The sequence below is a fragment of the Mesocricetus auratus genome, unplaced genomic scaffold, assembly GCF_017639785.1.
Source record: "Mesocricetus auratus isolate SY011 unplaced genomic scaffold, BCM_Maur_2.0 Super-Scaffold_100027, whole genome shotgun sequence".
Taxonomy (NCBI): domain Eukaryota; kingdom Metazoa; phylum Chordata; class Mammalia; order Rodentia; family Cricetidae; genus Mesocricetus; species Mesocricetus auratus.
Window position 1 is genome coordinate 21,354,901 of NW_024429208.1, and position 13,825 is coordinate 21,368,725.

General features: G+C 39.8%; 1 protein-coding gene across 6 annotated transcripts in view; it reads right to left on the minus strand.

Moving 5' to 3' along the window:
* Nucleotides 1–1,061: 1,061 nt before the first annotated feature.
* Herc4 (HECT and RLD domain containing E3 ubiquitin protein ligase 4) overlaps nucleotides 1,062–13,825 on the minus strand; it is a 69,849-nt gene continuing 57,085 nt past the window's right edge. For 5 of the 6 annotated variants that reach the window (XM_040732488.1, XM_040732487.1, XM_040732490.1 and 2 more), the window contains 9 exons: nucleotides 12,536–12,634; nucleotides 11,018–11,185; nucleotides 9,902–10,045; nucleotides 7,028–7,194; nucleotides 6,758–6,824; nucleotides 4,589–4,671; nucleotides 3,119–3,302; nucleotides 2,378–2,480; nucleotides 1,062–1,678 (listed from right to left, as the gene is read on the minus strand). In XM_040732488.1, coding sequence (XP_040588422.1) covers nucleotides 1,470–1,678; nucleotides 2,378–2,480; nucleotides 3,119–3,302; nucleotides 4,589–4,671; nucleotides 6,758–6,824; nucleotides 7,028–7,194; nucleotides 9,902–10,045; nucleotides 11,018–11,185; nucleotides 12,536–12,634 — 1,224 coding nt within the window. In that variant the 3' untranslated portion in view covers nucleotides 1,062–1,469. Of the gene's footprint in view, nucleotides 1,679–2,377; nucleotides 2,481–3,118; nucleotides 3,303–4,588; nucleotides 4,672–6,757; nucleotides 6,825–7,027; nucleotides 7,195–9,901; nucleotides 10,046–10,349; nucleotides 10,484–11,017; nucleotides 11,186–12,535; nucleotides 12,635–13,825 lie in introns of those variants that run through there. The other variant, XM_040732493.1, reaches the window with a different exon arrangement.

The following is a 13,825-nucleotide window of genomic DNA, read 5'->3' on the forward strand; positions in this document are numbered from 1 at the left end:
GGTAGTGTTGGTGTGGGATCCTCTTTCTGGTGTCTTGACCTACTATTGAGAGTGAATCTCAAATTGACCTGCAACTTCTGAGTGTGTATGGACCAAATAATCGACAAGCTAAGTATCAAAGTAGAGAAATGGTTTAGTGGCTGGTTTGTGGTTTTTCCCTCTTGCCTCAATTTGGAAAGGATGTCAAATCTGATATGACTCTAGAGCCTCACCATGTAGTGACAGACTTGTGGCATAGAGCAAGAAATGAACTCTGCCTTGACAGTTAAGGATCACTCCATGTTTTGAGGTCCGGAGAAACCGGAGAAAACAATACAAAAAAAAATTTACAAGGAGGGGAGGGAGTTTGTGTACCACCATGCTGAGCTTCAATGGTACTTTTAGCAATAACTATGTTACTACACTCGTAAGATGTTCTTGTTACAGGAAAGAGTGAACTGGATTATCTTCAAGGGAAAAATGACACCCAGGGAGTCCCATAATTCAGAATGTAACAATAGAGAAACCCTGTCTAGTAAAAAAAAAAAAATTCAGAATGTTGCAGTGTTGGCTGCAAAATGAGATGGATTTGTAGACCTACAGGAAAGACTGACTAGCAGCAGTTGACTGCTTGTACACAGTCCAATGCCTGCTTCTGGCATCTATATGGTGCACGTAAAAGATGGAGACACAAACTCCCTAAGCACCACTGGAAGTTGAAATATTAAGCTACCAAAGTCTTTAGCTTTTCATGGCATTTTTTAATTAAAAAAATAAATAGTTGCTAAAAGATAGTTGCATTGTAGTTGCATCAACTTTCAGTTTATTAACATAACTAAGACGTTGTAAAGGAAACACTGCAGTATCAGTAGTTTTGCAGCTGTGGCTTGTGACTGATTCTCACAGTGGCCAAGAGGGAAGAGCAACAAGCTAATACTTATTTGTAGTTTAGGTCTGCATGGACATTTAATGTAGCAAGAAGATTTGTTTCCACCATGCTTTTATAGTCAGACCGAATCATAATTTTTTAACCCTTAAAATTCAGTTCGTTTCAATTATCACAACCATCGAAACTACTGGTATCTGAATGTCACTATTTTATTACAAAACTTTATTTACAAAATGGAAAAATAAATGACTAAAGGCAGGCCATAGTTAAAGGTTTTTACCCAGTGATTGAAGAAACATTAAGCAAGATTTCCATGCATTCACACATCAGGTCATTTTTGAAATATGCAAACTGTTAAAATTCCTGTTAGTAAAACTTTAATGTATTCACAATACTTGTATGTTTATGAGGGTGGGGACAATTAATAGTTATGTACAGTAAGTTTAGTATTAACAGTTGCTCAATTTTTTAATATTTGGCTTTCATCATTACAGCAGTGAACAGTTTGCAAGGAAGAATTACAAGTGTTTCTTACTTTGCTGCATTCACAAGAAAAACAAGTGGTTTGATGCCTTTGCACAGAACAGTCAGAACTCCAAGGCTATATTAAACTGAATCCTTCATTGTGATCTATAGCTTGGATCAGTTTACATCGTAGAGTTTCTTTTTCTGTATATTTTGGGAGATCTAAAAGATTAAAACAGGTATGGGAGACCGGGAGATAGCTCTCACCACCTCCTGTTGACTGGATGACTAGTTTCAGACTCTTCATACCAAGAATGGGAATTCGGTCACTACCTGTCAAAAATACTGCCAAAAAGAAAATGATTTAGACAAATAGTCTAGGCTTTGCATGAACATCCACCCACCCATTGTATGATCTTAATTATTTTTACAGGAAGTACTCACTAAATACTGGGTGAACAGTTGGTATTGACACGCATTTAGAAGTCCTTTTTAGAAGAGCCATTTAGGGAACTTAAATTTTTTTTTTGGTCAAAGTAACTTTTAGACATTATCTCCTGTCATGTGGGACCAGGTTCTGAATTCAGAGAGTCAAGTGTTAATGCTAAGCTGTGTCTACTGCTTCTTTTTACTTTGAAACAGGATCTTGATACCTGTCCAGACCTATTCCAACAGACCTTGAACTTAAGATCCTACCTCAGTATTCTGAGTAGCCAGGGGCCTTTGTAAAAGCAGTGTACACTCTTAACTGGATAAGTGAACAGTCCTGAGAGCAGGGAGAGCTTCAGAGAGGAATACACTACAGCACTTTTATAAAAGGTAACAAATAGGAAAGGAAATCAAGCCATGCCCTGTAGCATAGGATCCAAGTTAGGTAGATCTGACAGGTGATCTGACACCCTCTTTCTGGCCTCTGAGGACACTTGCGTGCATGTAAGTAAAAGTCTTTAACATCAAAAACTAATTTTAAGAATTGAGCTAATAGTTTACAATTTTAATGGTTAGATTCTTGTCTAGATTATGCAGCTGGTCAGAAATACTTACATAGAAATTGTTTCTTCTTTTCTAGTGGTAATTCATGAAATACTTCCCAGAAAATTTTTATCGTGGGATGTTCTGCCCAATACTCCCCTTTGTATTCTGTATTCTAAAAAGAATACAACCTTTTTTTAGCAATAAGGAATACTGACATAGTAAATTGGCTTCCATAATTGTGGTCGACGAGTAAGAACTACTGCAATCCTGCATTTTACAATTTGAAGCTACTGCAGTAGTTCCCAGGAAAAGGGAAGAACAGATCTAAAATCAACAGAAATGCCTGAGCAACACTATCAATAAGGATTTATTAAAATTGTGTAAAAGCGTTATTAAAATAATTGGAGTTAAGTTTCTTTTACTATTTTCAGGAAGAGAAACCAAATCACTACTTTTTTTCTTTTTTAAACAAAGAGCAATGTTCTCTGGTAGTCAGTCTCTAAGATGACCCTCAACAGCCTCCTAGAAGTCTTTCCTTTGTAATCCCCTCCGTAAAGGGATGGGCTTGACATTAGGGCACCAATTTAACATTAGGATATGCTAGAAAAACAGGGAAACAGCTGTTGAAGAGCCATTCGTTTGCACTTTGCAGAGCACCTCACCAGTACTATCAAACAAAACACTCAGTGCAGTGTTGAGTGGGAGGGGCACTGGTACCTATCCATAGCCATGACAATGAAGTGGTATGAAGGGCGACAGCATACAGACAGGCTAGATTTCTGCTGACAAGTAAAGGCTGGTTTTTCCTACCTTCTCCAGTTCTTTCCAGTCATAATTTGTATTCCCAATAACCATAGCTTGTAATTCATTTGGCTGGAAGAGCAGAAGGACTTTTCCTCCACAGACTTTATGAAAGCCTGCATGGAAAGCATCAAATAAAGATGCCACCGATTTATTGAATATGTAATCCACATAGGCATCAACGAACTCTTGCCTAGAAATGAAAGCAAGACATAGATACACAGGTCACACGCACCACCCAATTTTTGCCCCTTCACTTCTTCCTAGCAGAGTTCAAAGGGAAACAAAACCAAACCAAAATCACACCAAACCCAGGACAGCCAGGGATATGTAGAAACCCTGTCTATAAAGCTATTTCTGATGAAAAAAGTACTTTTCTATTCAGTGGCAGGCAACTGGCTATCAAATAATTTCAAAATACACCCAAATCATTGATTTATAAGGTGACTTGCTACAATTCTGGGTGATAAGGGAAAACACCCTGGGAGCAGCAGCTCTATGCTAACAACAGATTTCCATTCCTTTGGTTTCAAGGAATCTACATGTATTCATTCAAATTACAAATACAGTCTCTTTTTTGGATTTTCAAGACAGCATTTCTCTGCATAGCTCTGGCTGTCCTAGAACTGTCTGTAAACCAGGCTGGCCTTAATCCAGCTGCCTCTACCTCCAGAGTGGGATTTAAGGCGTTGTGCTACCACTGCCAGGCTAGTACAGTTTCTTTTCAAATGTTGTGTGTTCTCTCCTGCCTCTCATGATACAATGGAAACTGAGCAGAGATGGTCAGATGCTTACAGGCTAAATGCACTTGCTGCCTAGCTGCATGAAGGAGAGAATTCTCTTGGGTTGTCTTCTGACTACCATACAGGCACTATTGTACATATATTAGTTTTGGAGTTACAGGCAGCCTTACCCCCCCCCCCATGCTGGGTTACTAGACATGGTAAGGAAAGGTTTCTTTTTTTAAAATTATAGCACACGCAATTATTGTAGTGTTCTGCCTGCATATGTGCTTGGACACCAGAAGAGGGCACCAGATTTCATTACAGATGGGCTGTCAGCCACCATGTAGGTGCTGGGAATTGAACTCAGGAGCCAGTGCTCTTAACTCTGAGCCATTCAGCCCAAGGAAAAGTTTTTGTTTGATTCCAGCAACTCAATTCTTTAGCACCTTTGAAGAGTGAGTCTGACTCAGTGTCTGAGCTGCTGTTCTACAAACTGAACTGGTGGTTTCTCGGATTTGCTACTTAGCTGCCACCACTTTCAAAATTTCTCTTATATTCCTTTATTCATGATCTTTTCATTCCTTTACTTGTAGCTTAAAAATCAGAGATCCACCTGTCTTTTGCCTTCTAACGTGCTGGGAATAAAGGTGTTCACCACATATACACAACCTACAATACTGTTTTAAGTTGTGACGTGTTTAGAAAATGCCTATTTAACCCTTACACGTAACTGGGGTCACTGTAATCCACTCACCGATTTTGCTTGTTAACAGCTGTGTCTGCACCATTCACAATCAGCTCTTTCACTTCTGTTGCACCAAAGTTTTCAACTGTGATCTATTAAAAAAAAAAAGTCAGTGTTAAGCTCAGAACATACTTGTTTCTCATGAAATATACAAACATGGGCTGGAGAGATGGCTCAGAGGTTAAGAGCACTAACTGTTCTTCCAGAGGTCCTGAGTTCAATTCCCAGCAACCACATGGTGGCTCACAACCATCTATAATGAGATCTGGTGTCCTCTTCTGCAGACACACATGGAGGCAAGATGTTTCATTCATAATAAATAAATCTTTAAGAAATACAAATTTATGCTAAATAGAGCCTACTAACAAATACTTTAGAGCCACAGTACTTGGTTAGCTAAAAACAGGCAACTTGAGTATTTCTCATAAACAAACCTCTTTAGAATGTAACAATCACAGGAAGGCATCTTCCTCAGGTGACTAAGTAAACCTGACAGATCTCTGCTAACACCAGCACAGTGCACGCTTCCATATGACAACAACTTTCCCATATTCTGTCATGTTCACTTGACAGGTTTTAGTTACACATTAATTTGGTTTAGAAGGTGGTAAATTATTTTAAAACCTTTAATTTCTCCTAATGGTCTATTTTTTGTATCCACAAAGCATTATGGGAATACATTCTTGCTTTCAGTTCACTATCTTGTAAGGGAGAAATCAACACACTTTTTACATGTAATCATCTCAACAAAACTACACTACCACATACATCAACTCAACAAGGGATACATAAAAAAACCCTGTGGGGGCAAGTTATGAAAGTGCATGGCAGATGCTCTAAAAAAGGCAGAGAACTACATGAATAGAGGAATAAGCTGGAAAGGAAGGCAAATTAGCAGCTAAATAAAAGAAATGACTCCAGTGGATAAAGTGCCTGCTTTGCAAGAATGGGGAACTAGAGTTGGACCCTCAACACCAAGGTAGGAGATGTGGAGGAGACATGGGGAGATGAAGCCAGCCAGTCCAGCAAATGCAGTGAGCTAAGGACCCCATCTCAAAAAGCAAACAGCAAATGTCACTCTCCAGCCTTCACATGCACTACATGGAAAAGCAAGTCAGCGTACACACATCCCCCCCCCCATTTTAAAAATTCAGGAGGTGGCTCAGTCCCTACTGTCAAACCTGAAACAAGTACAACCTGCAGAGAACTTACTCCCCTAAGTTGGTCAATGTCAATGTGTATGACTGTGCATGCACACAAAGAATGTAATAATTTTTAAAAAGGAATGTCTTTTATTGTCCAAGCAATACAAGAATCTCTATGACAGGGCAGTTGGAAGAAATGTTTGATTTATCAATTTCCCTACATATATAGGAATATATATACTGTTAAGTACCTGCAGGAACATTTTTCTTGTGAATAAAAAAATATGTGATTTTTACTTCAGCTTAAACATGCATCAGATTTCCTTACAAATACTATTCATATTCCGATCTTATAACAATCTAAGATGTCTGGCAAGATGGCTCAGTGGGTAAAGGAGCTTGCTCTGCAAGCCTGACAGCATGAGTTCAATTCCTGGATCCATAGTGAAAGCACAGAACTGACAAGAGAGTCAAGGATGGACTTCAATGGGAAACAGACATACTGGAGGAATTCAAAGTAGTTTCAGTTCATTAGTAACTCTTTAGCAACAAGTTCAGAAATGAGCAAGTCTCCTGAATTTAACTTCCCTAAAAATTATGATTAGCAAAGTATGTAATTACTGAATCACAGAGCTGGTGAATAATGACTGACATGCAATTATTTCAGTTTTATCTGTATATTACGGATAAAAACAATCACACAGGACTGTTGAGAATAAAATGTAATAATCCATGTATTGTGGCTCAGTGAATGTTAGGTGCAGAGTTAAGAATTCCACTCATAGGCCCGGAGAGATGGCTCAGTGGTTAAAAGCACTGGCTGATCTTCCATAGGAGCTGGGTTCAATTCCCAGCATCTCCATGGCAGCTCATAACCATCTGTAACTCAGTCCCAGGGGACCTCCATGGTCAGTAGGCATTGATGCTGTGCACAGACATACAAGCAGATCTAACATCCATATACACACACTGGAAAAGAGAGATCCTAAAGTGTGGCTGTTAAATAAGGTCACCTGACTTCTGTTCATCTTACCGTGAAATTCAGACAAAACGTTTCCTCTATGTCATCTTCTGGATAGTCTAGCAACTGCTGCATGCTTCTGCAGAGGAAAAGTTTGTTAAAGTAAAACAGGTTATTTTGACAATTCCGTATATGTTAGATTCCCTTTATTGAAACTGTTTTTTTTTTTTACTTAAACAAATGTTAGCAGATCAACAAAACACAATTATTCTTAGAAGGAAGGTTGTCTGTATATCTCTGTTCTCTTAGCCCCAAACCCGCCCTAGTATTTCTAACACTAACCTCCCAACTTCTGGCATCAGCTCTTTGAGATCATCCAGGGAGGGCTTCCGTTTCAGTAGTTTCTTATATAAAGCCAAAGGAAAATGTAGGTCCACAATAGTAAAGTTATAAATTGCTAATCCGCAGATAACTCCAATTAAGTGGAACAAATCACTGTCTTCAAATGTCTAAAAACACAAAGGAAAAAAAGATGTCTATTCCAAGTTAAAAACCCTGATTTTTAGTAGAAAAATTGTGAAGTCACAACAGTAACTGGGCACATTTCCATTCAATACATTTTTTTTTAAAAACTTGCTTATTAGCCATGAGTATGAATGGTGATGCACATCTTTAATTCTAGCATTTGGAAGGCAGAGGCAGGTAAATTTCTAAGTTCAAGGGCATCCTGGTCTCCATAGGCAGACCCACAGACCCACAACAGTCAGGACTACAGACAGATACATGGCTCCACAATTGATGTTTCCTCCCAGAAACATAAGCATCTCCACATCATTAAACATAAAGCATGGGTAGTTAGGCTTGCCCACCCCGAGCATGGCCCTGAGTCCTGATAGACGGATTGGAAGGAACAAGAGGATGCTTGGCAGATAATAAAGGTGTCTGTGGATGCACATGTGTGGTGGCTAGATGACAACCCAATGTGTCACCCGCAAGAAAGCCACAAGCCACCTCCTCTGAGGTTAAGGTCTTTCACTGGGTACAGCTTAATGGCTAGTCTAGCCTGCTTGCCCATTGAGTCCCCAGACTCTCCTGCCTTCCTAGCACTGGGGTCACAGACCATGCCTAGGATTTTTTTTTTAGTTTGAAACATGCTTTTGAGACGGTTTGGCTTAGAACTGGAAGTCTACACAGAGTCTAAGCTGTCCTAAGATTCACATCTCAAGCACTGGATTACAGACAGACCCTGTTTCCTCCAAGCTTATTGATTTTTTTTTTAAAGATTTGCTTTATGTATATGGGTGTTTTGTCTGCATGTACACCTGTACATCAGAAGAGGGTTATAGTTAGATGGTTGTGAGTTGCCATGTGGGAACTGATCTTGGGACCTCTGGAAGAGCACTCACTGCTACTTTCCCACTGAGCCATTCACTCCCTGGCCCTTATGCCAAGCTTTTTAAATGGGTGGGTGTTAGTGATCAAACTCAAGTCTTTATGCTTTCAAGGCATGTGCTTTACCAACTGAGCCATAACCACAGCCCCTAAAACAGTAACTTTTTCTCCTTAAATTCAAGGCTGGTAGTGGTGGAGCATGCCATTACTTCCCGTTGGAGTCCAGTTTGGTCTACAAGGAAGCTTCAGGCTAGTCAGAGATACATAGTGAGACAAAAATAAAACAAATAACAACATGCATTTATAGTTATTGTGGTGCACCCCTGTGATCCTGGCAACTTGGGAGGCTAAACTAAATGTCAGGAACTCAGCTTGGGTGTTGGCACACACTGGCATAGGCAAGCAGATCTAGTTCAAGGCCAGTCTGGTCTACATACTGAGTTCCCAGGACAGCCAGGACTACACAGAGACCCCATTAAATATATAGCAAGAATTATCAGGGAAGGGAGAATGCATTACAAAGAATAGATAGGAAAGAACCCAAACGAGTTATTTACAAGAGGAGAGAGAAAATGACATAAAGCTTGGCTTCTTCCAATATATGTTACTGTTTAATTTGATTATATAATGATACAAACATAGACTTATAAACCCTCAAGATGAAATAAATCATACAATAACTTAATGTATTTTCATTTGCATATTGGTGCTATTGTTTGACTTTTTTAAAGTATAGGACATTTAGCCGAACTACTAGAGACCTAAGGGTGTGTGACAAGGTGCCAAGCCCTCAATAGACAAGACAATATGGGTGAGTATCAGTGAAGAAAACAATGGCAACAAACTTATAAACACAGTATCAAATACTACACTGTAACTACTGCTGGACTCTAGTAACTGAGCTCAGTGGTAGTGCCCCACGCCTTTAATCCCAGCACTTGGGAGGCAGAGGCAGGCGGATCTCTGTGAGTTCCAGGACAGTCTCCAAAACAATACAGAGAAACCCTGTCTCGAAAAACCAAAAAAAAAAAAAAAAAAAAAAAAAATCATCCAAGATAGTTTAATAATTATAGCAGCATTATTTTGTTACCCCAAGAATTATCCTAGGCATTGAATATCAGTAACTGCTACCTTCACACAAGACAGCCAGCCTCCTGCAACAAATAAAGACATACTATGACCAGCTGGTAAATATCTTAATCTTTGTTGCACATATGGTCCTTGTAACTAATGGACTCTGCCTCTAATGAATACACATCAAAAGCAGTTAAGAGCCAAGCTGCTTCCTATATGAAAATGTAGTATGATGTACTGGCCCTTAATTTCAATTGTAAGAGAAATCAATAATCTCTAATGCTAAATGAATTCATCATTACTATCAATTTTATAAACTGAAATACACAGAGGGAAAAGTCAGTTTGTTTCTTTTTCCCAGAGATTGGGTTTCTCTGTGAATCCCTGGCTATCCTGAAACTCAGAAAGATCCACCTACCTTTATCTCCCAAGTGCTGTGATTAAAGGCGTCAGGCACTACCATCCATCAAGATTGTTTTTAAGTTCATTGTTCTTCAACTTAGTTTCTTAATTTTAAATGTATAAAAATCAGGGTTGTGTAGTGGACATTGGTGGTGCACACCTTTAATTCCAGCACTTGGGAGGCAGAGGCAGGTGGATCTCTGAGTTCAAGGCCAGCCTGGTTTATAAAGTGAGCTCTAGGACAGGCTCCAAAACTACAGAGAAAACCTGCCTTGAAAAACCAAAACAAACAAAAACAAGTAACTATGGTACAAACAAACATTTAACTGTGGTAAATGGGCATTTTACCTTATCTGAAAACCAAATAAGCCTGGAATCTTCGTAATATTGAAACATGCCATATTTAGGATCCAATAACTCCCTCATGATGAGCAAGAAAAATTCTTTTCGTACACCTCCTGCATCAACAGCATCTTCTCCAACAAATATAACCTAAAACAGAGTAATATGAACGTTAAAAAGACTATAAAGAAATGGAAGTGCATTTCAGAGACCCTGTTACATGCTGTTCACTGCTAATAAATCTTAGCAATTTTGCTGGGAGGTGGTGGTGCACGCCTTTCATCCCAGCATGGGGGAGGCAAAGACAGGCAGATGTCTGTGAGTTTGAGGCCAGCTTGGTCTACAGAGCGAGTTCCAGGACAGATTCCAAAGCTACACTGAGAAACCCTGTCCAAACAAAAACAAAAAATTAAAAATCTTAGCAATTTATAGTTTCAAAAGTTTTAATTTTTAACTTCCCTGAGGCTAGAGAGCTGGCTCAGTGGTTAAGAGCATTTGTTGCTCTTGCAGAAGACCCAGTTTCGCTTCCCAGCATCCACTTGGTGGTTCACAACCAGTTCCACAGGATCTAACCCTCTCTTCTGACCGCTGCAGGCGTCAGGCCACACACAGTGCACATACAAGGAGGCAGAACATACAAATAAAATGAAATAAATCTATAATAATAAAAAACAATAGCCACAAAAACATTAAAAAACACACTTTGAAAAAGCCTAAAAAGACCTGAAACAGGCCAGATGGTGGTGTCGAACACCTTTAATTCCAGCACTTGAGAGGCAGAGGCAGGCAAATCTCTGTGATTTAAAGACTAGTACAGAGAAGTTCCAGGACAAGCTCCAAAGCTACACAGAGAAACACTGTCGAGAGAGAGAGAGAGGAGAGAGAGAGAGAGAGAGAGAGAGAGAGAGAGAGAGAGAGAGAGAGAGAGAGAGAGAGAGAGAGAGAGAGAGAGAGGAGAGGAGAGGAGAGAGAGAGAGGGGGGGAGGGAGGGAGAGAGAGAGAGAGAGAGAGGAGAGAGAGAGAGAAAGAAAGAAAGAAAGAAAGAAAGAAAGAAAGAAAGAAAAAGACCCGAAGCAGCTTTTAAATAGAAGTCCCAATTTACGTAAAAAGGCGCTTACTTACTTTGAGTGGCTTTTTGTAGTCTATGTTCTTGGTTTTCCTGAGGACCTCCATTGCATCTCCTACAATATTCTCTCTGCGAACCACAAGAATTAAGCAGGGATTCACAGACTCAATCACCGGGAGAAAAAGAGAGGAGACATTCTGCCTGTGGGCCTGGTCAATAGCCATCTAGAAAACAAAATCACGATTTTACTTTCAGACAGTCTCATTTAACCTACCTGGCCTTGAATTTGCTACGTAATTGATGTGGAGGCTTGAATGTGTTTGGCCCCACAGGTTCACATATATGAATATTTAGTTCCCAGCGGTGGACTATTAAGAAGGATTAGGAAGTCTCGCCTTGTTGGAGAATATGTGTCACTAGGGGTCGACTTCCTGCCCGCAGATTAAAAATATAAAACTCAGCTATTGCTTCAGTGTCATGCTTGTCTCTGGCCATAACGAATAACTCTCTAAAACTGTAAGCAAGCCCCTAATTAAAAGCTTTCTTTGGATTCCTTGGTCATGGTGTATTAACAAAGAACACTAGGGTAACCGCACCATGCCAACTATTTTAGTTAGCAAAAAGCAATGTTTCACTGTGATATCCTACACACACACACACACACACACACACACACACACACACACACACACACACACACACAGTTTTTTGAGGCAGGGTCTTACTGTGTGGCCTAGAACTTAGACACTGACCTGCTTCTGCCTCCTAAATGCTAGATTAAAGACATGTGCCACCTTGCCTAGACTCTTCCATTAACTGGATTTTAAAATCTTCATCATGAATGAAACTCATTGTAAAAAGGAAAGAGGAAGGAAAAGAGGCATTCTGGTGGCAGATCTCAGAGACTGAGGGTACCCTGGGCTAGCCAATCAGTGAGAACCTGTCCTCCACCCTCCCCCAAAAAGAGTCACCCCACCAACACCAATAAAAAAGAAAAGAAAAACACTAACAAAAAAAAATATCTATGCTGAAACTCAAGGGAATTTTTTTCTTTCTTCCTTTCTATGTAGTCCTGGCTGTTCTGGACCTGGCTATATAGACCAGGTTGGCCTCTGAATTCAGAAGTGGGTTAAAGGTATGTCACCATGCCAGGCTCCAGGAAATGTCAACCCCCCTTCCCATTTAAGTGATGAAGTGCTTCCAAGTTTGATTTTATCTCACATTTCGTTCCTTGCATCTTTTCTCAAGAAACATGAGTAAAGGCTACATTGCTCTAATTTTATTGTAGTTCCTTCTTGGGGGTGTGGGAAGTTTTATTTTATTCTACAGCTTATAGTCCTACATGAAGGGAAGCCAGGACAGGAGCTCCAGGCAGGGACCTGAAGGCAGAAACTGAACACAGCTCCGTTTTGAGAATAAGCAACTTTCACATCTGTGAGTTTTAGAGTACAATGCAAAGGATAGTCTACAATACTTTTCCCATACATTACTGGTTATGTGTGTTTCAAATATTCAAAAAAAATCACAATTTTTAAAAGCATTCACAAATCAAATTAGCATTGTACAGTATTTACCTGCATCTGTAAGACTGCATCTGTTTGTAATAGAGTAGTTTTTGCCTGGGCATCAAATACAAATGGATATGTACAAATTGTCACAGGGATATCTGCCAACTGAAAAGAAAAAAATTAACTCATTACTTCAAGCTGGTTGTGGTGTGTGGGTGCTGTCAATTTTGGTAAAGATGGTCATCAATCATACTCTTTGTTCCCTCACTGGCATGGTTAGAAATGAACAAAAATGTTTAGGGTTTCTCTGTGTGGCCCTGGTTATCCTGGAATTCACTCTGTAGACTAGGCTCCCTCAAATAGAGGTCAACCTGCCTCTGCCTCCCAAGTGCTGGGTTTAAAGGTGTGCACCGCCACCACCCAATGTCACTCACTTTTTACTATAGGAATTAAAAAAAATTTCTTTATATAGCATTAGAATAGACCAAGAAAGAATTACATACAGTATTAGAATAAACCAAGAGAAAATTGCATACTTTAGAATCCATGAGACTGCAAATAACAGGTGGTTAATAACTCAAGGTGTTGTGAGTGTTCGTAAGTGCACAACCACTGAACTACATCCTTGGCTCTTTGTTTAAGCCCAGGTGGCCTCAAACTCTTGAACTACCCAACTTCACCTCCAAGGTGCTGGGATGATGTTGTGTGCCACAAGTGAACTTAATGTAAACAAGGTACCAAAACAGTAACCCCCAGGGATTTTTGTTTTGGGCTCTTTGAGACAGGGTCTCTCCCTGGAACTCACTATGTAGACCAGGCTGGCCCGGAATTCAGAAATTAACCTGCTTATGCCTTCCAAGTGCTGGGTTAAAGGTGTGCGTACCACACTTGCCTAAAAATTCTTATACGAATATGTATTCGGGCATGCTGATGTCATACATGGCATGCACATGAAGGTTAGAGGTGAATTCTTTCCATTAGGTTGGTTCCATGGACTGATGCCAGGCTGTCAGGCTTGACAACAGGTGCCTTTACCTGCTGAGCCATACTGATGAAACTTTTACAAATATCACATTTTTAAAGTTGTATTTTGTGCTTGTCTATGTGTGCATGCCATAATGTGCATATGGAGGTCAGAGGACTACCTGCAATACTTAGTTCTCTCCTTCTACCATGTGGGCCCATTCATGTTCCCGAGTCTTCCATTTCCATACATCACTATGGTTCTGTTTAGCTCAGTGGTTCTCAACCTTTAATACAGTTCCTCATGTTGTGGTGACTCCCACCCATAAAATTATTTTTGTTGCTACTTCATAAATGTAATTTTGCTAAGCTTAGGAATGGTAATGTAAATAC